The sequence below is a fragment of the Aedes albopictus genome, chromosome 2, assembly GCF_035046485.1.
Source record: "Aedes albopictus strain Foshan chromosome 2, AalbF5, whole genome shotgun sequence".
NCBI classification, from domain to species: domain Eukaryota; kingdom Metazoa; phylum Arthropoda; class Insecta; order Diptera; family Culicidae; genus Aedes; species Aedes albopictus.
In genome coordinates, this window is record NC_085137.1 from 459,553,372 (window position 1) to 459,577,731 (window position 24,360).

Sequence of the window (24,360 nt, forward strand, 5' to 3'; positions counted from 1 at the left end):
TCTCGCGTGTGTATTATGTGCGGATGGGAAATGTTTACCACGGGAGTCTCATGTTTCAGTCGTTCGTTGTATGATTATGATAAAAGGTGAAAGGTAGGATGGAGGAAGGGACACGCGTGATTGTGCTGGTAATTCTCCTCTAATTGGATGTATAGTAGGTTCCTTGGAGATTGTTACTTGGAAATATGCCAGGCATTGCTTATTTTTGCAACTAGCTAGGTACTTCCATATTGCTGAGCCGATAAACAAGCAGACTATGCTGAGGGTAGTGGACTGGTTCGATTCTCGGTCAGCCCAAGAAGTTTTTGTACTGAAAATTTCATTGTCATTTTTGGACAAAGAGCATCTTTGTGTCAGCTGCACGTTATACCTCGATATACTAATGCAAAATCACCAATGGTGGAGACATATAACTGGTCCTGGATGTTCTTCATTGAATTATAGGGGAATCCCTACGGATGTATATGTAAATGTATTTCGAAATAGGGTCCTGAATCTTGTTCTAACATGTCGCTGAAACTGTAGGGATAACTGATCAAACTAGGCCACATATATGTAGGAACCAATGAAAGGGGATGAATTCCGAATATATAGATGTGATGGTTTGGTGAAATGACAAAAGGGAGGGAAGAGACAATGAACCACACGAAAAGAATAGACAGTTAGATTGAGAATTGTGTTCGGGGTTTCTATCCACGATCCAGGATCTTTATGTGATTAAAATAACCTTGTCTTCCTTGGGCATACTTGTGGGCATACGATATATTTATTAACCCTCTAATACCCAAATTTTTGATTTTGATCTAAATATCATTTTTCGTCATCTAAAATCGATTTAAACATGTTTTGGAAGATGATTCTTTTTAATTCTCGATTTCGTGAATTTCAGTTTTTGATTTTTCTAATTTTTATTTTTTAACATCCCCACACTTTTATATTTTTCCTGGAAGCCAATTTGGGGAACGGATTTTTTGAGATGAAAACATTTTGAGATTTTATGATTATTGTTGAAATATTATTATTTTAATTTTTTTTCACAGGAAAAAATATTTTCCGTGTAATTTTAAGCAAAATAATTTTAGAGTGTATTCGATTCCCTTAAACTATTAAACAAGAATAGAATGATTTGGGAAAAATTTAAAATATGTTAATTGTAGCGATTCAATACAAAATAAACAATGACTTCTAAAAGGTGACTAAAGCATCAATTTTTCAAAGATTTTTAAAATATGTAAATACGCTTTAAAATACACCAAAAACCATTTTGAGATAAACAGAATAGTCCTAAATATCAGCCAAAAATATAAAAAAAATGATTTTCCACGAAACAAAAATTACAAAAATGCTCAAACTATACCCCGTCTAAAGGCGGGATTGGGTATTAGAGGGTTAAAGTGGGTAAATCGTTATATGGAAAAGGGAAAATTTGATGGCATCCCATCAGATAAAAGCTTTTAGGTCCCATTTTAGGTCCCAAATAACTGTGCAAAATTTGAGTCTTGGTTATGTCTACGTTTTGCGCATCGCGTTTTATGTTTGTATGGGATTTTGTATTTCTCTCATGAGAAGCTCGAACTTTTCTAGCCTAGGGTGTCCTGAAAAACTTCGTCGAAGACCACGAAGTAATCTGATGCCTATTAAAAAGTTATAGCGTTGGCATTGCTAGCTGAAACAGCATGATTTTGTTGCTATTGTTATTCCTTTACGTGTTAAAATTTAAACACATGCATGCGGTTTGTCAAATATAACTTTATTTACAAGCATCGGATCGCTTTGTGGTCTTTGACAAAGTTTTTCAGAACATCCTAGGCTATCATTTAACATCATCGGTTTAAAAGTTTCAGACAAACTTTTTCAACTTACGACAAAAATGCAAAAAATATGTTTTCCCATACAAATTTTAATTGCAATTCGCAAATCGTAGACGCAATCGATTGTGTTCAAATTTTGCATAGATACTCAGGACCCGAAATGGCTTTGATCTGCGTAATCGGTTCCGATGACCCACGCTAATATTTATTTATATTTGAAGCCTTATGACTTATAACTTGTACAAAGAAAACTTTTCGTTATTGACTGTTTAAACGGACATAGAGCTAAAAACAGATTTTATATTACGTGTACGTGCACATGTCAACAAGAAAAGTAACATAGCATATAGACTGTTACACACTACCCGAGCAGAGTCTGACAACAAAATGATAGCAAATCGAAAACTAGATTTGTATTCAACAGCAAATTGATATCACATTTTAATATCAGTTGGTCTCGACTAAATTTGATTTTAAACTTAGATTTCGTTTTGCTGTCATTTCAAACTATAAAAAAATAAGTTTTTAAGTTATTTCATAACTTCTAGACAATCTTGTATAATAACTTCTGGAACAAACCATTAATGTAGTTATCTTATGGCATTTAGGATTTGATATCAATCGAAACACCCCTATATTTAACGATTTTCCATTTTTTCGTACTGATAGCAAAAACAGTTATCAATTTGCTATCACTAATAGCAGGAATTGTTTTCAACTTGCTGTTACGGGAACATTTTTCTGCTCTCATTTTTGATGTTTTAACCGTTAAAACGACCAAAACAACCTGAGTTATCATAATTTGCAATATCACAACATCAAAATTTATTTGCTGTCAGACTTTGCACGGGTTCCACTACCTATTTCAGTTTGTATATACTACTTATTGTTAAAGCATCGAAGCAATCGGTGCTAATTTGAATTTGGCAACATCATGCCGTTGCTATGTATTTTCCATAGCAACCATACTTGTAGCTCATAGACCTGAAATAAAGATTTTTCATTAGTAGTTCAACCATTAACTGGACCACACGTGTTCAATTCATTTTCTCCCGGAAAAGTATCTTCCTTGCAGCCGAATCTCCAATAGGTTATAGGCCCAGCCGGAGGTTCCAGATCCAGAAAATTCAAGCGTGGACGTTTGCTGTTTTTCCCGACGGAATGGAGTGGGCGAAAATCGTGAAATTGAACAATTCGAACTACCAATCATGGTCGTTCTCCGTGAAGGCGTTGCTGCGAAGGGAGCAGCTCTGGAGGCACGTGGAGCCGGGTACCCCGCCGGTACCGTTGACGGACGCTTGGACGGAAAGCGACGAGAGGACGCTGGCCACGATTCACTTGATGGTGGATGAGAGCCAGTACGGGCTGATTCGTGACAAGACGACGGCGAAAGACACGTGGGCGGCTCTGAAGGAACATCACGAGAGGACCACGTTGGGGCAACGGGTGACCCTCCTCCGTCAGATCACGAACCAGAACTACAAGGTAGGTGATAACATGGAGGCCTATCTCGCCGAAATTGAAAAGCAGTATGCACGTCTCGAAAATTCCGGATTCGAGATGCAAGAGTGCCTGAAGGTAGCGCTGATACTGCGGGGACTTCCGGAATCGTTCAATCCGCTGACGACGGCGCTGGAAGCACGCAACGAAAATGAGCTAACGCTGGAGCTCGTTAAGGTGAAGCTGTTGGACGAAGCGGATAAGCTCCGGAAACGGTCCGGTTCCGACGAACAAGTGCTGCGAACGGGCGGAGCAAGTGCATCGCAGAAAAACATGGTGTGTTATCACTGCGGCAAGCCCGGACATCGGAAGCGAAATTGCAAGGCGTTTTTGGCGGAGAGCGGCGGCAAGATGGATCAGAAGCGAGAAAAGGCCAAGGCCAAAACAGTGCGCGAAAACGACGCAAAGTCGTTCACGTTTATGGTGCGGTCCGATAAGCAAGATTCGAGTGCGTGGGTGATCGATTCGGGCGCGACGTCCCATTTGGCGAAAAATCGCAGTTCTTTTACGCGTCTCGATGAAACTGTGCGTCCGATGATGTCGACCGCCGACGGTAAATTGCTGCATACGGCAGGTGTCGGTGACTGTGAAATCGAGTGCGTGGACGGTCGTAATGAAAAAGTGTCGATTACGCTGACCGGTGTGATTTTTGCCCCGGGACTTGAAGGCAATTTGATTTCTGTACCGAAGCTCGCGGAGAAAGGTGTGCGTGCGGAATTCGATGCGGACCAGTGTCGATTGGTGTACAACGGGTCGGTGATTGCGACGGCGGATCGCACCAGTGGATTGTACCGACTGAACGTGGCTGAAAAATCGTTGCAAGTGAGTAAAAAGCAGCACAACGGCGATTGTCTGCACACGTGGCATCGAAGGCTCGGCCACCGAGATCCGGATGTGATTGGCGATATTGAGCGGCGGACTTTAGCTACCGGAATGAAGATCAAGCCCTGTGGCATCCTGAAGACCTGTGAGTGCTGCGTTGAAGGGAAGATGGCTCGGCCGGCGTTTCCACAGGCAGCCGAGAAGAAGTCGAAAGCGGTGCTGGATATCGTGCACAGCGATGTATGCGGTCCTATGACAACATCGCCGGGCGGGTGCCGATATTATATGACGATGATTGACGATCACAGTCGCTACACGGTCGTCTATTTCCTGAAGGAGAAGTCCGAGGTCGCCGACAAAATCCGTGAGTATGTGAGGTTCACCGAAACGCAATTCGGGAGGAAGCCGAAGGTCATCCGTTCCGACCGGGGTGGCGAGTACACCAGCAAAGCTTTGCGCAAGTTCTACGAGGAGGAAGGAATCAAGGCTGAATTCACCGCTGGGTACGCTCCACAGCAAAACGGCGTGGCTGAAAGGAGAAACAGAACGTTAAACGAAATGGGACTGTGTATGCTGTTGGATGCTGGCTTACCTCGTCGTTTTTGGGCAGAGGCTGTGAACACAGCGGCGTACATCCAGAATCGGTTGCCATCATCAGCGATCGGTTCGACTCCGAGATCTGGTTCGGTGTGAAACCGGATTTGCAGCACCTGAAGGTATTCGGTTGCAGCGCCTACGTGTGGATCCCGCCACAGAAGAGGAAGAAGGTTTAAGAGAAGGCAACCAAAATGACCTTCGTTGGATACGCGTCCGACAGCAAAGCCTACCGTTTGCTGAACACTTCTACAGGCCAGGTAGTCATCAGCCGTGACGTGCGATTCCTGGAGCTCGACGAAAAAGGTAAAAGCGTGAAAGATGGCACCATTCGTGACCTACCAGGTGAGTGCTACAACGACGATGAACAGGTTGCAGTTCGATTGTACGATTGTGGACAAACTGGCGAGCAAGTTCCCCACGACGATTCCCAAGACGAGGAAGAATTTTTCGGATTCGAAGACGACGACGATGACGGTTTCATCGAGTCAGTACCAAGGCAGGAGGAGCAAGCTGTCGTTCCAGTTGCTCGGGATAATCTGCGGCGTTCACAGAGGACGAACTTTGGCGTTCCACCAGCGAGATACGACGGCACGATTGGGCTGGCCGTGAGCGAGTGCGCAGAACCAGGTACGTATCGAGATGCGATTGCGAGCCCGGAAAGCGAGAAGTGGAAAGCTGCCATGGACGAGGAGATGGCATCTCTTCGTGATAACGACACGTGGACCCTCACTAAAGCACCGCAACAACGCAACGTGATTGGATGTAAGTGGGTGTACAAGTGTAAACTGGACGAAACTGGGAAGACCGTGCGATACAAGGCCAGGTTGGTCGCACAGGGTTTTTCCCAAAAGTACGGAACTATTCTCGCTATTAACATTTTTTTCAATGAAATTTCCCTATATTCTCCAGTCCGCCACTTCAAGGTGCTGGCCACAGTATTTTCTTTTACAATATGTTTCAGTATTTCTTCCCTTGAATTATGCGGTCCGTCACTGATGGTGTCAGCACAGAGTTTTGTCTTAATGTATCAAGTCCATGGTATCAGGAGCAAGTAACACTATGCATTGGTTCACCAGTTCTCTAAATTGTGAGGTGACGCAAGATCTCTTTCGATTTATAAGACATTCTCTAGATTCCTACTCAGAATTTTGAAGGACTCACCATTCTTCCTAACTGTGAGGTGACACAACTCTGTGTATATGTGTTTAGTGTATGCTCACGGTTACATGAATTACATCGCTTACCAAAGCGAATCCAGATTTATGTAACTATTGTTCCCGCCAACTAACAAAAACTTTCCACATAAACGAATGAGTAAAAAAAAAACAACAAAAACTCGTTCCTGTGACAACTGTGGAGGGTCCAGTAGTACATACAACCTCTAGTAGCAACGGTTGTCGAACTAACATTCCTTTCCTTTCCCGGTAGACCGTAAGGACGTGGTCGGCGCCGTTATTGATCCAAAAAAGTTTGACCTCCCGGAACGTGTACATTGAGGAAGGTGCGCTAATCACAACCCCCTTCTATTGGTTCTCTGTGCAATTCCGCTAGCTCTGGTCAATCACGGAGTGCCAACTACGAAGTGTACGATCACCAATGCTCATGCTCATGCTCAAAAAATGTCGAGAACCATCATTAAGGTGAATGTATAACGAAGCCACACTTCGAATTTTCAAAAGCACAAATCTGAGGAACCGAGGGTTGGTTTGCGCTGAAAAGTTGATCGATTGGTCACCACCAACGGGTCACCAATCGATCAACTTTTCGCAACAGCGCAATCCGTCTCTTGGTTCCTCAGATTTGAGCTCTTGAAAATTTGAGGTGTGGCTTTGTTATATATTCACCTTAAAGGGCTTCATGCTGCAAACAAATTTGTATCAAAATTTTGAACAACACTATTTGCAGCAAACGTAGAACAAACGAATATCTTAACAACATTGCATTCGTTTTAATGGGATGTTAAGCTTTGCCATCTGAAGGATAAGAGCACTGCAAAAATAAATTAGTTATATTTAAACTGTGATGAAGTTCTCAAATCGTGATTTCTGAGTCATAATATCATGCCGCATGTACTCTAGAACCATGACGAAAATTTACAAAATCATGAGTCCGATTTATGAAATTAGTGCTTATCATTTATGAATTAATGATTTCCTATTGATGTTTTTTTTAAATTCATGATTGCACTGCTCTAAATTCCAATTACTCCTTGATGATTCTTAATTCTTATTCAGTTAATATTAAATGGTGCGAGGAACTCAGGTCCACAAAACAGTGATCGAAATCAGGCGTACTATGGCGGCAAAATGAAGATGAAAAGGTGAAAAGGGGGAGATGAAGAAAACAACTGGGTTCTTTCTTCACACTACGATTTATGTTTTCATAACACTACAAACACGAGGTGAGAAGAAGGATTGCAGCTGCAAATTGGGCCATTTTCTATCTGCGAAACCAGCTAAATTTCCATAGGCTGCAAACGAAGACAAAACTCGCGTTGTACAAGACTCTGATTCTTCTGGTTGCTTTATACGGTTATGAAACGTGGACGTTGAAAGAAGCTGATTGGAGAGTCTTTGGAGTCAACACTATAAAGTAACACTATAAACACTATAAACATATAGTTGATTATTAGTATGAAGTTCTGAGATAATTACACCAATATTTTGTTTCTTACCTTGAAATACCACCACTCAGACTGAGCATAAAAAAAACAATGGCTTCGCTTGTGTCGTTTGTGTAACGAGTAGAAAACTTTATGACTCACTGGCATGGTTCCATGACGCAAAGTGATGATGTTTGATAAATGGAAGCAAGCATAGGTTTGTCGAAACGCCTTTGGCAACCATTACTATTTTTTATGAAAAGGGCGCCACATAACGGTTAATTTTTCGTCATGAATTCGGTAACGGAACTTGTCCCGCAAGTACTTTCGAGGTAAATATCTTGGGAATTACAACATATTTCAGCATACTGTCTTCGGAGAAGTTCTCCAGAACCAAAATACTTCGCACATAGTGAACAATTAACTTCAGAATTAGGTCATTAGGTGCTGCAGATGTTGCTGCAAAGATTACATATGGCCGTGGTCGATGATTCCAATTTCAAATGTGAAGTTTTTCCTTCTTCAGACTCATGGCTTAAAATTTGAAGATGGTGTCTTTAGCGGAATCATTCTGTTGCAGGAATTGATCTATGAAAAAGTCCAGAAATTTCTCCCGACAATGCTTCATGAATTTCTCCTAGGATTCCTACCAGGTTTCAACCTGTAATTCCACGAGGTAATCCTGGAGCTTATCTATCCTATATTTTATTTCCTGTAATTCCTCCCGGTATTCCACTCAGGATTCCTCATGTAATCCCTTATATTTCTCTTCTAAAAATTACTTCAGAATTGCCTCCCTGGATTCTTCAAAGAGTTCCTCTACAATTCTTTCAGGGTTTCTTTCAGTTATTTTTCACGGGATCCTTCTAGGGAGCCCAGTTGGGGGTTTTGTATTGATTTCTTCATGGGATTCCTCGAGGGATTTCTTCAAGAATGTCGCCTTTGGCTTCCTTCAGGAATTCCTTCAGGGATTTCTTCATTCTGCCTGAGATTTTTCAGGGATTTCTTTCGGCAAACATATTTCTTGGGATTTCTTCGATTTCCGCCAAATTTTGTTCTAATATTCGTCACTTCGTACATAAAAATGGAATTTGTATGGAGAGGGCGAATACTAGAGCAGCGGCAAAGCCTAGTGCTCTTACCCTACTTCTCTTTCATTGATTCCTCCCGGGATCCTTTAAAGTATGCATCAGAGATTTCCCAACAATTCTCCCTGGGTTTTCTTGTGGGATTCCTTTAGATATTTCTACCGGGATTCCTTCAAGGATTTTTTCTGAGCTTCCTTTAGGAATTACTCCCAGGATTCCTTCATTCACATTGATATCTCCCGAGATTTTGTCATTTATTTTTACCAGGTTTCTTTTAGGGACTGCTCCCAACATTCATTAAGGAATTCTGTCAAGGATGTTTACAAGAATTCCTTTAGAGTTTTTTTAGGGCATTGATTTCGCTTGGGATTCCCTTGGTGATTTCTCACGGGACTCCTTACAGCATTGTTTTTTCAGGTATTCCCTCCGATATTCATCTAGGAGTTCTTTCTGGATATATCAGGGATTCCTTCAGCTTTTTTCCCTAAGATTTTTTTCGGAATTCATTTATTGATCATTGATTCATTCTGAGATTTCTTCAGAGAATTCTTCCGAGTTCCGAGGTCCCGAGATCCTTCCGGGATATTTCCAGACATTCTATCAGAGATGCCTTCCGGCATCCCGTCATTGATTCCTTTGGAGACTGCTTCCGGAATTTTTTGCCGGATTCTTTCTTGGATTATTTCCGAGACTGTATCAGGGATTCGTACAGGATTTTCTCCTGGAATTCCTTCCGGGATTTCTTTTTCAATTTCCCAGGTTATGCGAGGTATGGACTTCAAACGGAATCGCTCAAGTAATTATCGTTCAGTGCATTATTTTTCCGTGATTTAACACAGCAAACCCTGTTTAATTTGACGTTTCGTTTCAGCTACGTTCTAGGATCCGGAATAAAGCGACGCTTTTTTATTTCTTGAGCGATTCTTTGCCTGAATTTCCCACGCATCGAGATAGGCCATGAAATTTCTAGCGATCTGTGTACTTCCCATTACGTCTAAAAATCCCTCCCGATATTCAATTTAATTCAGAGATTCTTTGAAGGATTTTTCCCCGGGATCCTTAGGGGTTTCTAAAATTGCTTTTGAGATTCCTTCATTGATATCTTTCTGGATGTATTCTAGTTCTTTAGCATTCTTTCAACTATTCCTTCCAAAATTTGTTTAGGAATTCAAATCAGGATTCCTCTGAATCCTTTCAGAAATTCATTTTGAAATTTGTCCCTCGATTCCTTGCGTTGAATCTTCGCGGGTTTTCTTTATGAATTTATTCCAGTATTCTTTCGGGACTCCTCCCCACATTCTTTTAATCCTTCAGGACGCGCGCCGTTGTAAAAAGTAAAACACTACCAAAAAACCTCGCTTGTCGTATACAGCGCAAGCGCGGTGCAGTTTCAGCTGCTTGATGGCGCGCGTCCTGAAAGGTTGATTATTCAGGGATTCTTTTAGGGATTTCTTCCAGGATTCTTTTTGAAGATTTTTCCTGGAATTTCTTTTGAGATACCTCCAGGGATTCATCTCGGGATGTATCCTGGGATTTCACCCGAGATTATTTCAGGGACTTCTGCCGGAAATTCATCCACAGATTTCTCCCGGGATTCCTATATTCTTTTATTTTTTTTCTTGAGATTCCTCCAATAATTTCTTCAGGTATTTCTCCTGGATTCTTTCAGGTGTTCCTCCAAGATTCTTAAAGAGATCTCTCCCTACCAGGATATTCAAAAAGACACCTTTTGTGATTCGTTCAAAGATTTATTCCAGATTTTTTTCAGTTATTTCCTTTATGCATTCCTTCCGGAATTCTTCTCAGGGTATCTGTCACTGTATCCGACAGGAATTCATTCATTGATTCCTCTCAGGTTTTCTATAGCGGGTCTTCGGGTGCCAGTTCAGTATAATTTTTGACCACGATCTTTAAATAACGTGAATTTTAGTTTCACGGGTTTTCATTCCATTCCAACAGGGAGCAAAAAAGTTTCAGAGGATGGTGCAAAGAAAAAAGTTAGTAACCTAAGGAATTTTCGATTTTGTTAGGTTACTTATTTTTTTCTTTGAACCACCCTCTGTAGATCGTGGAAAAACAGCATTCGATTACTAACTTTTATCACCGACTGTATAAACAAAAGCATTAAGTTCAAAGTCCGCTACTGTTCTTATAAGCTTTCAGTTTAACCTAAGTGTTGTATATCTTCTCAGAAAATCCTTCGAAATTTTTGTTTTGGAATTTTACGATTATTTCTTCGGAAATCCCTTCATGTATTCCTTTGGGAATACATTCCAAAATTTCTTTGAGTATCCCTTCGGTAATCACTTTGAAAATTCTTCCGGCAGTACTGGATTTCTTTAAGCATTTTTGCAACTTTCCTCCGAAAATTATTTCTTTGAGAACTGTATCGCCAAGTCTTCTGAGAATTACGAACAATTCGTAATTGTTTTAGTAAATTCTTCGGCAATTACTGTGGTATTGCTTAGAGAAAAAAAAATTGGCTATTCTTTTGGGAAATTCTCAGACAATTTCTTTGAAAAGCTTTTTGTTCAATTTTTTAGGAAACTCGTTTGGCATTTTATATCCAGCAATTTCTTTGGAATTCTATTTGCCATTAGTTTGTCCCGCAATTTCGTAGTTGCTACTCCGTGATTGACCAGAGCTAGCGGAATTGCATAGAGAACCAACAGATGAGCACAACAACCTCAATGTACGCGTTCCGAGAGCTCTAACTTTATTGGATCAATAACGGCGTCGGCCACGTCCTTACAGTCAACCGGGGAAAGGAAGGAATGTTAGTTTGACAACCGTTGCTGCTAGAGGTTGTATACACTACTGAGCCCTCCGGGAAGGAGTTTTTGTTAGTAGGAAAATGAGCATATTTTTAAGTATTTTGAGAATATGTAGAAACATTTGCAAGTTCGTTGCAGCTGTGGATTTATAATAGAGTTGTTTTTTTATGAGTTTCGAAAAAGGGGTTCCTTAGAATGGAAATTAAACAAAAATAGTCGTTAGGGGTGACAATGGGTCAGAGGGGCGAGATTGGGTCAAAAGATTATTTGACATATCTCATCAAATATTGCGAATATCGAATCAAAAATTTTATGGTGTCATCCTCGTAGTTGTCAGCAGTTCCTGTCGAAAAGTTAGGTTTCTAGAGCAATTAGTTATTTTTTTGATAAATCATCGAAAAAAGTTTGAAAATAAGGCCTTTTTAAAATATCACTTTTAGGGCTCGGTGAAACATCACACTTTTAGGTGAATTGATACTTTTTAGAATCTCAAATTCATAACTATCATATAATATATTATTAGTAAGTAGTATCAACCTTGATCAGAACTTTATTAACTTGCTTTGTTATCAATGGGGAGCAAATTTGGTCCCCTTCGCCGCTTCTCACCCCCTCGAAGGGGTGAGAATGGGTCAACTTTCACACACTTGTAGTTTTTAGGAAAATTGACGAACTCCAAATACATATTGTTTCATCTTTTGCGTATGCATTACCAAAGATCAGATTACAGTGGTTTTTCATGCAAAGAAGCAAATGTTATAGAACAATGAATGTGGAAGTATGTATTTTTGACCCATTCTCACCCCCCAACGACGGTATGTGGAGAATAATACATTTACGCAATAAAAGGAAAAACATTCGATCATCGTCGTGCATTAATCGCAGAACTTTAAACATATTTGTTTTATATAAAATCGTTCCAATATACCATTGGAAGTTCCAATCTCTCGTTTGAGCCTTGATTACTGAACGCTAGTGATGATTGCGATCAATCAAAATTGCTAAGATTGCGTACTCTTCACTGCTTTAGTTCCCATCATATTTGAACCGCTAGAGCAGTCGTGGCCCGAACGTGGCATGACCTGGACGAACACACGGCTCGAATTAATCAAATTATGCATACACTTCGGCTTGTACTGAAAATAGGGTTAAAGTTCCAATACTCAACCAAAAAAAACTTGCTTTGAAGTAAAATTATCTCGCTAGATTCCGTTAGAGATAGTGATTGAAATTTCTCTCGAAAGCGAGTCCCCGAAACAAGACAGGTCGATGTTCGGTACCCTCACCCTACAGTCCGAAAATGTTGGTAACCGAACCGAAAGTGTTTCGATATAGCAGTAGGTAATTGATAAACTTTTTGTCTAACGAACCATTCAGCGCCGCAGGCCCCATTTTTTTTGTAAGTTTTTGGCTTTTCGAGCCTTTGTTTTACTCACGCCGCCTGCGCCTGCCTATACCAATTACCAGCATTGCATCTACCACCGTGACGTGTGGCGGTATAGCGTCGTCACTTTCTTGATGCTTGCGTCAGCTGCTGAAGCCGACAGGTTTGTTTCGGCTTTGTTTCGATCTCAGCTGTTGGTCTTCTTATCTTCTTTGGGGCATCTTTTGTGTGTGCGTTGTTGCTGTTGTTGTGGCTGTATATTAGCTAGTTTAGGCAAAAATTAGTCTATAATAATTGCAGCCTAGTGCACTGGTTGCAACAGTTTGGCGCTCGCATTTTTGTTTTCGATGATGGATGGGGACAGCGTGTGAGCGAAACCATATTGTAGGCCAAATTTGTTGCGAATCGGTGCCTATTGGATAATGTCGGCAAATGTAGATGAACATTTCTTTTTGTTCGAATTTATGATGTGGAAAGAGATTTCCCGGTAACTGAATTGCAACATGTAAAATGGCAGAGATGATGTTATAGATGCTAAAAGGCTGACGTATTTTTATTATATTTGCCAAAAAAAATTGCAAAAAAACGATAAGAGTTAGAAGTTTGGTGTCAAAGAACGAATTGTAGAATGGAGCAGGGGACACAACTTTGCCTAAGAAGGAATTTTAATTTATTACGCATTTTTCAAAGATAATTGACACAAACAAATTAAAACACACTACTTTTGAGCTATTTGCTCTAGGAAACTTAGTTATTTAACTAAACCAATCGATTGAAAGATGCCATTTGATAGAAAATTCAAAAATCTTTCGAATAAGGGTAAAAAAACTGCGATAAGTTTGGCAATTTTCAAGTTATAGCCAGTTAAGGCAATAAGAGTCAGAAACATGGGAAGTTCAATAACTACGTAACGGTTAAGATTTGATCATATGCGTAGAACATTTTTTTTCAAAGAACAATTCACATTGCAAGCATACTTTGATTAGACCATCTGTTTCAATAATATGATGATTTTCAGGGCTGCGGTAGGACTTTGACAGCTGCGGTAGAACTCGGCGGCTACCGCAAAGTGGAATTTTTTCAAAAAATCCGCAATATACAATATATATTCACATACAATATGTATATATTCACATGTTCATCAAAGCCATCACTAGAACCAGAAACGATACGAAAAGCCGTTTCCCTTTCTTCCAACTTTCACAGCAAAACGCCTATCAAGCGAACTGTGCCGCATTTTCTTTAGAGTTATAAACACACTAATCTTTCACCTTACGCCTGGCTTCCACGCACCAATGTGTGAACCCATTGCCAACCATATCCCATCAACACTCCGACATCCGCATGAATTTGTGTAGACGTAGAGGTATATTCGGTCTGTTGTGAATACAAACGATTGCAAACATCACCTCCTGCCCCTTTCCCACATTGACCTGCAACCTGACGTGGCAAGCGCCATTGTCGCTTAAAATAGAAGATCACCAACACTCACACACTGAAGATACCTGCTTAGTTCCCGGCAGTTATCTAATTAGTTCCTTTTGTGAGTTTAGCTGGGCTTTTGATACTTCAGTAGCATTCACGGGCGGTCAATCAATCTGAAGCTCAAGCTCCAGAAGTATGTCCAAATTCTAAGCCAAAGTTGCTTCCTTATAGGGTGACGAAGGGTATTATCGGCACGGCAGGTTTGTTCTCTTCGTCACGGGGGGTTTTTGTGGGCCGAATTGCCTGAAATTTTGGCATATAACTCTTGGTTGGGAAGGATTTGAGGCCAACTCTGAGACCTACAGGATTTAAAAAAAAAAACAATGACGAAGGGAACAAAACTGCCGAGAATACGCATGTTCCCCTACTTACCTACCTTGGTTTTTGTCTGTTTTGTTCAGCTAGGTCCTTGAGTTGAGAGCGTTGAGAGGGACATAAAAGTTTGAACAAGTAGGCTATCCAGACTGTGTCAGATGTGCCAGATTTCAAAAATGTTCTAGGACCTTAGCCTAGGCCATAATTTTTAGCATTTTCGGCCATGCAAATCTAAATTCTTCGTATAAATCCTTTGTAATATAAGCCTGCAAACAACAATAATGACAAATCAACAAGAAAGTGGGCTACTTTCCGGTATACAAGCCGTACGTTTGTTCTGGTCTGTTCACGACCAGAGACGCCGATCCAGTCAACTGACCCAGCTGGCCGTAAGTAACTGAACAATTCTACACGTCCAACAGATGTATTGATCAACTTAAAACCGTCAAATGTAGCGCAGCCAAAACCCTTCCTCGGAGGAGAACCGCTCGGATGAGGATCCCAGCCACGCTTCCGACGACGACAACTTCAACGAGCTACGGTTCTGTCGGATCTGTCGCCTCAGCGATGACCACCTGTTGGAAAATGTGTGCGGCTGCAAGGGAACGATGGGACAGATTCACGAACGGTGCCTTCGGCTGTGGACCATCTACAAGCGCAGCCAGATGTGCGAAATCTGCCAGTGCAAGTTTCGGTGGAACTTTGATCGAAAACTGTTGGTGAAATTGTACTTGAATGTGGGAATGGCCGGTGGGGATTGGATTAACATTGGTTTCGGTTTTGTTTTCAGGAGCAATTGGACGATAGTTTGGAACTTCTTCCGGAGAAAGTACTTCTGGGTACTGCTTAGAGATTTTCTCAATTTTATGGTCCTGTTTGGTATATCGGCAATACAGAATGCCAAAATTTTGACTATGGTTCAAGACGATACGCCCAATTTGGTATTGCCGCTTGCATTGATCGGGGCGTCTATGTATGATTTGTACTTCAGCCGATGGGTCATGGGGAGAACGCTGCGAGCCTATAACTTGGTTCGAGAGTACTGGATCCTGGCACATGACGATGAGTTCTTGGGGTATTTCAACGAAGAATACGCGGTATTTGGCGAAAACCAAAGCGAAATTGAAAATATGCTGCTGGCTGAGTATGATGCTCCGGATTAAATTAACCGTTTTTCAGTACCTCTCAATGATTCTTAAGTACTGTTTCCCGAAAAGCAATGTTAATCAAATCATTCAATAAAACCTCTCAGAAGTTTAACTTTTTCAATACTTTTTCATCAATAACGAAAGAACCATGATAAAACCGTGAAGAATAATCAGGCTGTCACAGTCACAGGGGAGCCAAGAGCATCGAGGCTGCTGCCTATTTAGGATTAAAAGCGAATAAACGGCTATTGCTTTTGACAGCGACAGCCGCGTTCGCCAGTCTCGGTCTGGATGGCATTATTTTTATGCCATGTAGTAGTAGGTAGTTGCCGGTGTGGTAGGTAGGTACAACTTTTCAACATGTGACTTGCGCCGGTTCAGTGAACTAATCACACGAGGACTGAGAGCGAGACTTCCTCCTCGTATCATGCACGGACTGTGAGTGAACCGATGCGGACGGGACGCACATGGGGGCTAGGCTAAGAGTTTGACAAATGAGTTGAACAAGTTAAATGAGGAGATTAATGCGATGGGAATTGAGTCAATCCGGTGGGCTGTGCAACTTTGTACATAAGTGGTGGCGTGAGTGGTATCAAGTGTTTAATTTTATGGCCGTTAGATGCCATTCGGATTGGAGCTGCGTGGTGGACAGATAGTGGATGATGTTGCAGTCGTTTTTTTGAAACTACAGGTATACCTCGATTTAGTGGACATTTCAGTTTTTGAAATGTCTATAAAATCGAATTTTACATAAAATCGAAGCAAATTTTTTTGTTTTATTTTTATTTAAATTTGATACGAAAATGCACCAAAACATTTAAAAACTGCATGAAAATTGAGTTTTCGATAAAAGGCTCGGAGTTTTTGGCATATATTAGTAATTCTCGCTAAATAACGAATAAACCAATATCTCGCTATTTTGTTACGATCGAAATCTTTTGTCTCCAAAACTATGTATGGTTGATTGAAAAGCCAATATTTTGAGCAATGCACATAAACAATAACGCTATTTGCATAAATATCCAAAAAAAAAAAAATCAGAAACACATTCAGGGATTCCTTTAAAAATGTCTCTGAGGATTTATTTACCCTGGAATTTGTTAACGAATTGCTTCATAAATTCTCCAGGGATTCCATGAAGGGATTCCTCGAGGGATTCCTTCGGAAATTTAGAGATTCGTGACAAGCACTTCATAGAGCATGGTTACTGGTTGTGCTGTATTTGACGAACGATCTTTCTGTATGAGTAGATAGTGTAGGCTTGTGCCGCTATCTACTCGGTCGCTTTTTGTGGCAATACGGAGGTGTTAAATAAAACTAAGTAAGCCAAGAATTTTCGGCCTCCCAATAACTTCCCACCTCAAACCATCATGTTACAGAATATTTCAGAAAATCTTCCATGTGTTCCTGTAAAAGAGTCACAAAGAATTATTTAACGAAATTTAACAAGAATTGCTTCACCAATTCCTACATGATTTTTCACAAATCATTTCATAGATTGTTTGAGAAATTCGGCCAGGGATTACTTCAGAAATTCCTCTAGTTATTTATTCATAAATATCTCTAGGCATTCGTACGGAGAATCTTTTGGAGATTTCATCAGAAAATCTTCCAAAAATTTCTTCAGAAATTCTTGTAAAACAGCTTTGTATTTTCGTTTGCGGAAACTTGTCCGAGTATTCGGTCAAAAAATCTTCCATGGATTCATTTGAAAATTTTCTTCAAAGATTTGTTTAGAAATTCTTTCTATTCTATAAATTTCACAAAGAACTCTTCCAGAGCATGAAATACCTCCAAGTTTTTCTCCAAAAAAATATTCATGAATTTGAATATTGGGAAAGGCAAGGATGGAAATCTAGTGATCATGATAAGATCCCGAATGTGTCGCGGTTGAACCGTATCGCGCGATCATAGCAACAACGATAGAACTTTGTCGTCAAGCATTATAACAAACCCCGCTCCGCTAAATTTGAATCACGAGGCATGTGCGGCCATGATGCGATCGTTATCATGAAGCTGGAATGATAAATGCCGAAAATCATTCACTTTTTGTGCATTCTTGTTACTTTAATATCAAGATATGCATATGGATGTATTGTTTTCAATCATGAATTCTGTTTAATGATTCATAAGTGGTTTAAATCGTGATGAATAAACTTTATCGCGACTTGTAACATGATCCGATAACGTGAGATCCCATGATAAAACGTACATCAGATCCTTTGATTGCCTGTGATCCCATGATACAAGCACGGGGCGAGGGTGTCGGCATTATGCTCTTGCAAGAGCAAAGGCAATCTTGGATTGTTCGTATCCTGTATCATTGTCACTAGAAGTGATTTTCTTCCATCCTTGAAAGGGAGGGACCATCAGGGCACCCGATTGAAACAATTTGGACAGGAGCTTGGAACTGCCTCCTCCTTGTTGTTAACATTTCGTGGATTGAGGGCGGGCTCTTCGACCCCATCTATTGGGAGTATTCTGTCAATCGAGGGCTTGATTTTGCAGTTGTTCGTGAGAACCTTCTTCTGGAAGGAGATTCTTTTCCCCTGACGCGGGTTTCGCGCAAGTGTCTCTGCTTGCGGGTCCGCACAACCCTTTTTTGCCCTTCATACAGGAGAATGACTGACCACTAACAACAGCACAATCTTGATCAAATCGCTTTTCAGATTATTCCAGTGCTATTGGCAGCTGCCTTGCTACAATAGATGGTAGAACAATATCATCATCAAAAAAATATTCATGAATTTGAGTAGGGATTCTTACAAAAATGCTTTCAGAGATTCTTTAGACATTTGTTCAGAAATTTCTCCAGAGATTCCTTTAATCAAACTTTCAGCGATGCCTTCAGAAACTATTTTTCAGAAAATGTTTCAAGAGTTCCTTCAGAAATTTGAACTGGGGTTACTTTGGAAATTCTTCCAAGGATTTTACCAAAAATTCCCACAGCAACTTCCAATTTATACAGAAATTCCACTAATCACTAGTGATTTCTCCAGAAGTTTCAGAATGAGTTATGTATGTTTTTATGTAGGAATTCATCCAGGGATTTCTTCAAAAAATTACTTTTTTAACGAGACTTTTTAAAATTTTTTTTCCCGAAAAATCCTTCGGAAATTTAAGCATTCTCACAAACGATCCCCCAAGCATTTACTTCAAAACATTCTCCAAGGTTTGCTTTAGAAATTGCTCCAGGGATTTTTTATGAATCTGAATTTCTATCAGAAAAACTTCCTGTGCTTTCTCTAGGAATTCCTATAGAGATTCTTTAAAAAATGTGAGTTCCATTCGGGAATTTTTTTTTGCAGGGATTCCTGTAGAAACTACTACCTGTAGAAACTGTAGATTCAGAAAATCTCCCATGACCTTTGTTATAAATTCGACAAATAATTTCTTCAAAAATATCTACAGATTTTCCTCCAGAGATTTCTTTACAAACTTCTCCATTACTTTTACTTTTCACAGATTTTTCGATACTTCTTTCATGGACCCTTGCTGAAATCCACCCTAGGATTCGTTTTAAAAATCTTTCACGAGTTCCTGAAAAAATCTTTGGAAACTGCTCATAGATTTACTTCAAAAATTCATCCAGGAAATTCGTAAGAAATTCAGTCAGATTTTTTGTCACAAAATCTTCTAGGGATTCCTCTAGACTTTAGAATGTTTTAGAATGTTTTCCAAGAACTCATTAAGAAATTCTTGCACGGCTTCCAAAAATGTTGCATGGGTTCAAAAAATCTTGGATAGATTGTTACAGAAATTCATCTACGATAATTTTTTGGGTTTCTTTAATAGAGATCCCTTCAGATTTTTTTTTCAAAGCATTCATCTAGAAAACTTTCCTTGAAGTTTTTCAAAAGTATTCCATGAACTTTTTTTATAATATGATTCACGGATACATTGAGAATCAGAAACTAAAAACTTCTTCAAAATTTTCCCAGAAGCTTTCGAAAGAACTGTCTTCAAGGATTGCTTTAGAAATTCTACAAGAGATTATTATTAAGGATTCCAAAATTCATTCAAATACCTTTAGATATTGCTTTAAGACATTTCATTGCCAGAAATTGCTCCAAGGATTTCTTAAAAAAGTCTTAGGAAATCCTCTAAGGATTATTTACTTCAGAAAACTTTCTACAGATTATGCAGACCTCCACAGAGGATTGCTATGGAAAGGCTGGAAGACAGGGATTTCTTAAAAGTTGTTCCATGGATTCTTTTAGAACTTGCTCCAGCAGTTTCTTCAAGAATTGCTCATGCGGTTACTTCAAATCCCTCCAGGAATTCATCCTTGATAATGTACACGTGAAGGGACGCTGAAGTCGGGGAACCTTGACTAACTAGCTCTGATTCTACCATGACAGCACTAGAATTTATCACACATTTTGTCAGTAATCAGTCGACGTATTACAATGACCTTTTTATAGAATTTGCTACAAATTTTGGAATTCAATCAGCAGGCATCTACCAAAACTATCGGGAATATAATACAATTCTTAGTGAGGAAGTCATAAGAAATGTTGAAAAAAGTTTGAGGGAAAGTCTGGCGAATGAGCAGTTTGCATGCATCCGCCAAAAATGTTGTTATTGCTAAGGAATCTGAAAAAAAATATAGCCAGAAAATCACCCTATGGCATAAATGTCCCAAATGGAGGATAACGTGTCTCTGGAGCTGGCCTTCTGATGTCTTGAGGTATGCTTTGGCGCTAATATGGGTGCTCCACAAAACAATTTATTGATATGAAGTGCTCCGCGTGTCAAAAGGCTGAAAACCCCTGCATTATAAGCCATCATGATACAAACTGCAAGTTTTAAACTGATTGAATATTTAAAAAAATACCAATAAAAAATGTACATAAAATCGAGGTAAAATGTACATAAAATCGAGGGTCCATATAATCGAGGGTCCACTAAATCGAGGTATACCTGTATTGATAATTCCAGATAGACATGGCTCTTGAACGCGGTTGGGTTGATGAATTTGAGTTGCCATTTGAAAATAAGTACCGTAAACTGGGGTGTTGTTGATCAGTGAGGTGAACCTGATCATTCAATTACCCACGGATATCGACTTTCAAGGAAGTCCATATAATCGAGGGTCCACTAAATCGAGGTATACCTGTATTGATAATTCCAGATAGACATGGCTCTTGAACGCGGTTGGGTTGATGAATTTGAGTTGCCATTTGAAAATAAGTACCGTAAACTGGGGTGTTGTTGATCAGTGAGGTGAACCTGATCATTCAATTACCCACGGATATCGACTTTCAAGGAAGTTACCATTCCATTTTGATGTTACGTCATTCAATTGCGAAAGGTTAAAATAGAATATTGTTGCTTCCTCAGGAGTCGACATCCGCGGGTAATTGAGTGATCAAGTTCACCCCACTGATCAACCACACTCCAGTTTACGGTATAAGTGTTATGGTCGTATAATTCTTAGTTTTTCCGCCTTGATTTCAATCGATCTTGTTCCAACTTTTCGAACCCTCTGAACGGAATACCCTCTTCAATTGAGTGTAATAAGTTGTTATTCCTTTTGATTCCGCCCTGATGGCCTCATAATGGACCCATTGTAGATCTTGAACATCTGACAATATTTTTACGTTCTATTTCAGCACAACCTCCGAGGAAATCATCGAAAGTATCTCTGCAGCAATCCTTATTTTATTTTCTTCAAAAATCTCGAGAGCAATCCATAAAAAAAAATATGGAATGATACCCAGAAAACATTCCGAGATGAATCCTTGAAGGAATTCCAGGAAGAATTCTTGACGGATTCCCAGGACTAATCCTTTAAGGAATCTCCGGAGGAATCCTTGAAGGAATCCCAGGAAGAATCTTTGAAGGAATCCCTGGAAAATATCCCTGCATCGTTGAAGAAATCCCAGAAGAAATCTTGGAAGGAATTCCGACAGGAATGTATCGCTGAAGGGGTGGAACCTTTCAAGGAATGATTGAAATTATCTCGGGAGGAATCCCTGAAATAATTTTGGAGGGAACTCCTGAAGAAATTCCAGGAGGTATCTCCTAAGGAATCCCAGTAGTATTCTCTAAATGGAGGAATCCCAATGGAATGCCGAGAGGAGTCTCTGAAGGAATCCAGAAAGAGTCACGGAAGGAATTGCTGACGGAGACCCTGGAGAAATCCCTTGATGAATACTGGAAGGAATACCTGAAAGAAGCCCGAAGGAATCAATTGAGGAATTCCTGCAAAAATGTCTGAAAAATTCCTGGAGGAATCCAGATCGGAATCCCTGAAAGAATGTAGGAAGGGAACCTTAACGGAAACCCAGGAGAAATCCCTAAGGAATTTTGAGAGGTCCTCAAATAATCAAATTAATTAATTACCAATTTTAGCGGCTTAACCAGCCGAGTGGATGTTTTACTTAATTCCAAAAGCTAGACTTCACAAGTACTCAAGTACTGACGTAGGTGAGAAATGGACAAATTGGAGTGGAATTTGCGAAAAAGTTACTCGTCCTCTCGGTGAGACTCGAACTCACGACTCCTACTCACTAGACAGGTGCGTTGCCAACTACGCCACGAGAAGACATCTAATTCATCCAAGGAATCCGGGAAGAAATGCTAAAAGGAATTCTAAGGATGGATTTTGCAAGAATCTGTGAAGGTATTCCAGGATAAATCACTAAAGAAAATCAGGGAATAATCAATGAAATAATCCCCGGATAAATCTTGAAAGAATTCTAGGAAGAATCGCGGTTAAAATCTCGGGAGATACCCTATCCTAGTGCCAGGAGGAGCCAATCCTGGGATGAATCCTAGAAGGAATTCCAGGGTAAATTCCTAATGGAAAAGGAAATTACTAGAGGAAACTCAGGAGGAATCATACATACATTCCTAGAGAAGGAATTCCGGAAGAAATCCTGGGAAGAAATCCTGGGAGAATCCCTCTAGAAGAACACTTGGCGGAATCCCAGTAAAAATCCTGCACGAAATTTCTAGAAAAACTCCGTGATAAATCTTGGAACGAATCTCTAAAAGATTTATGGTAGTAATCTTGAGATGAAATGTAAAATTTATTGAGAAATATTCATAGAACTAGAGATGGGAAAATGATTCAATTTATATATAATTTGAATATTATATATTCAATAAATCGCTACCGATTCACTCTCAAAAAAGAGTCGACTCTTTTGACCGATTCAGCAACTCTTTTCCGTAACTATATGAAAAATGCCATTTTTTGATGTTTTTTTTATTCTTCAATCACTTAACCTAATTTACAGCTCTGTTGTCCACTTGGGCACTGCGTGAGCGATTCCAATTGGAAGCTGTACATACACTTTGTACGGCGCCTAAATGTATTCTATTTCTAATTGTACTACTTCGAACTGGTTGCGTTGCGCTGCTTTCACTCTCTACCCTATCATGGTAGAATGATGAGCACGAGGATGTTGATGTGTGGCTGTTGGTTGTTCCTGTTTCCAGTCCGATTGGGGATCCATTATGGGTTGCCGTTCGCCGATGTCCAAATATATCCGGGTTCATTTGAGCCATAGGCTCAGAAGTGGGTCAGTGTCAGCTGCTCTCAGGGGGAAAGAGCAACTGACGAAAGTGCCGGGGCTGGGATCGAACCCATGAACATCTGCTTACGAAGCAAACGTGTAGCCACTACGCCACGGGCCCCGGCATTTTTTGATGTTATCCGACTCCTTTTTTTATATATCCAGTTTTCTTAGAAATCAGCTTGTAAGATATGGACGTCGACTAAGCTGTCGACGCAATAAATACAGCATACACAGATTTTCCTTCCGCTAAAGAGTCGAATCACTAGCGTGAGCCGGTAATACTATATACGAATGAAAAATGATCGATTGGCAAAGATTGCGATGTTCTGTGTCCAAACATCACTTAAGTACGCAGTCAATCCAACTATTTTCGGCACTTGTTGTACTCATAATTAACTTCAGCGAATCGTAACTCTTTTGAAAAGAATCGTGGTTCACTCAATCGGTTTCGCGAATCGATTCTTTGAGTCGACTCACGAGTTAGTTGTCTACATAGAACCCGCTAAATATTTTCATAAATATATATCTTACGTGGGCCCTACCATTTGTAGGGTTCGATGTTGAATGTTTGTAACAGGATGGTGCTCAACAAACATATTACAAAAATAAAAAAAAAATATTAAAGCGTATCAACATATCACGACACAAAAAAGAACCTTACAAATGTACAAATAAGAGGAATTACCATTTAACACAGAACAACAACACAAAACATAAATGTGTCCTATTATCCAGATGGATAACATCTTCCAATCACAGGATGACGAGGTTTCATAATTATTGTTCAAGATCCATCAGTAATTGTGGAAATGTGTTTAGTATGGCAATTCGCCTTATAGTTCGTATGTAGTATCTGTTGCTGCATGCATAGCTTGTTTTTGTCTAGGTAAACTAATCCAAATAGGGCTCCCCGTTTCGGGTTTCGATACTTCAGCTCAACAATGTGATGTCCGTGTTAGGAAATGATTTGTGATTGAACTTTGCTCGTAATTGCCTAAAAGTTTACAATAAAAATGAGATAGCATCTCTTCAGCACACATTCCGCCTGAACCCTATAAATGTGCATTAAAATTAGGAGAATATATATAAGTTAAAATAAAACATATAACACAAAGAACGCACGAATATTAAACTTATAACACATAAAACAATTATTATGTCTTATTACTGTAACAAACAAATAAAGTTTACATGATATATGGAAACTTACGTATTTTCGACAGTTTTGTTCTTTTCGTCATGGGGTTTTTTCTAAACCTGTAGAACCCAGAGTTGGCCTCAAATCCTTCCCAACCAAGCTTAATT

The 24,360-nt window shown here is 39.9% G+C and overlaps 2 protein-coding genes and 1 non-coding gene across 8 annotated transcripts in view; 2 read left to right on the forward strand and 1 right to left on the reverse strand.

The window, feature by feature from the left end:
* LOC109418893 (uncharacterized) overlaps positions 1-24,360 on the forward strand; it is a 270,718-nt gene that overhangs the window by 21,106 nt on the left and 225,252 nt on the right. The window lies entirely within an intron of this gene.
* Positions 14,306-15,638, forward strand: LOC109407778 (uncharacterized). 2 transcript variants are annotated; one of them, XM_062853946.1, is made up of 3 exons: positions 14,306-14,767; positions 14,834-15,093; positions 15,169-15,638. In XM_062853946.1, the coding sequence occupies exons 1-3, from the start codon at positions 14,660-14,662 to the stop codon at positions 15,539-15,541; spliced, it is 741 nt and encodes a 246-aa protein (XP_062709930.1). In that variant the 5' UTR covers positions 14,306-14,659; the 3' UTR covers positions 15,542-15,638. The 2 variants fall into 2 exon arrangements, with proteins under 2 accessions (XP_062709930.1, XP_019536499.2); XM_019680954.3 differs by having other exon boundaries at positions 14,315-14,767; positions 14,834-15,105.
* On the reverse strand, positions 22,005-22,076 carry Trnat-agu (transfer RNA threonine (anticodon AGU)). Its single transcript has one exon. It is a non-coding gene; the product is annotated as a tRNA-Thr (tRNA).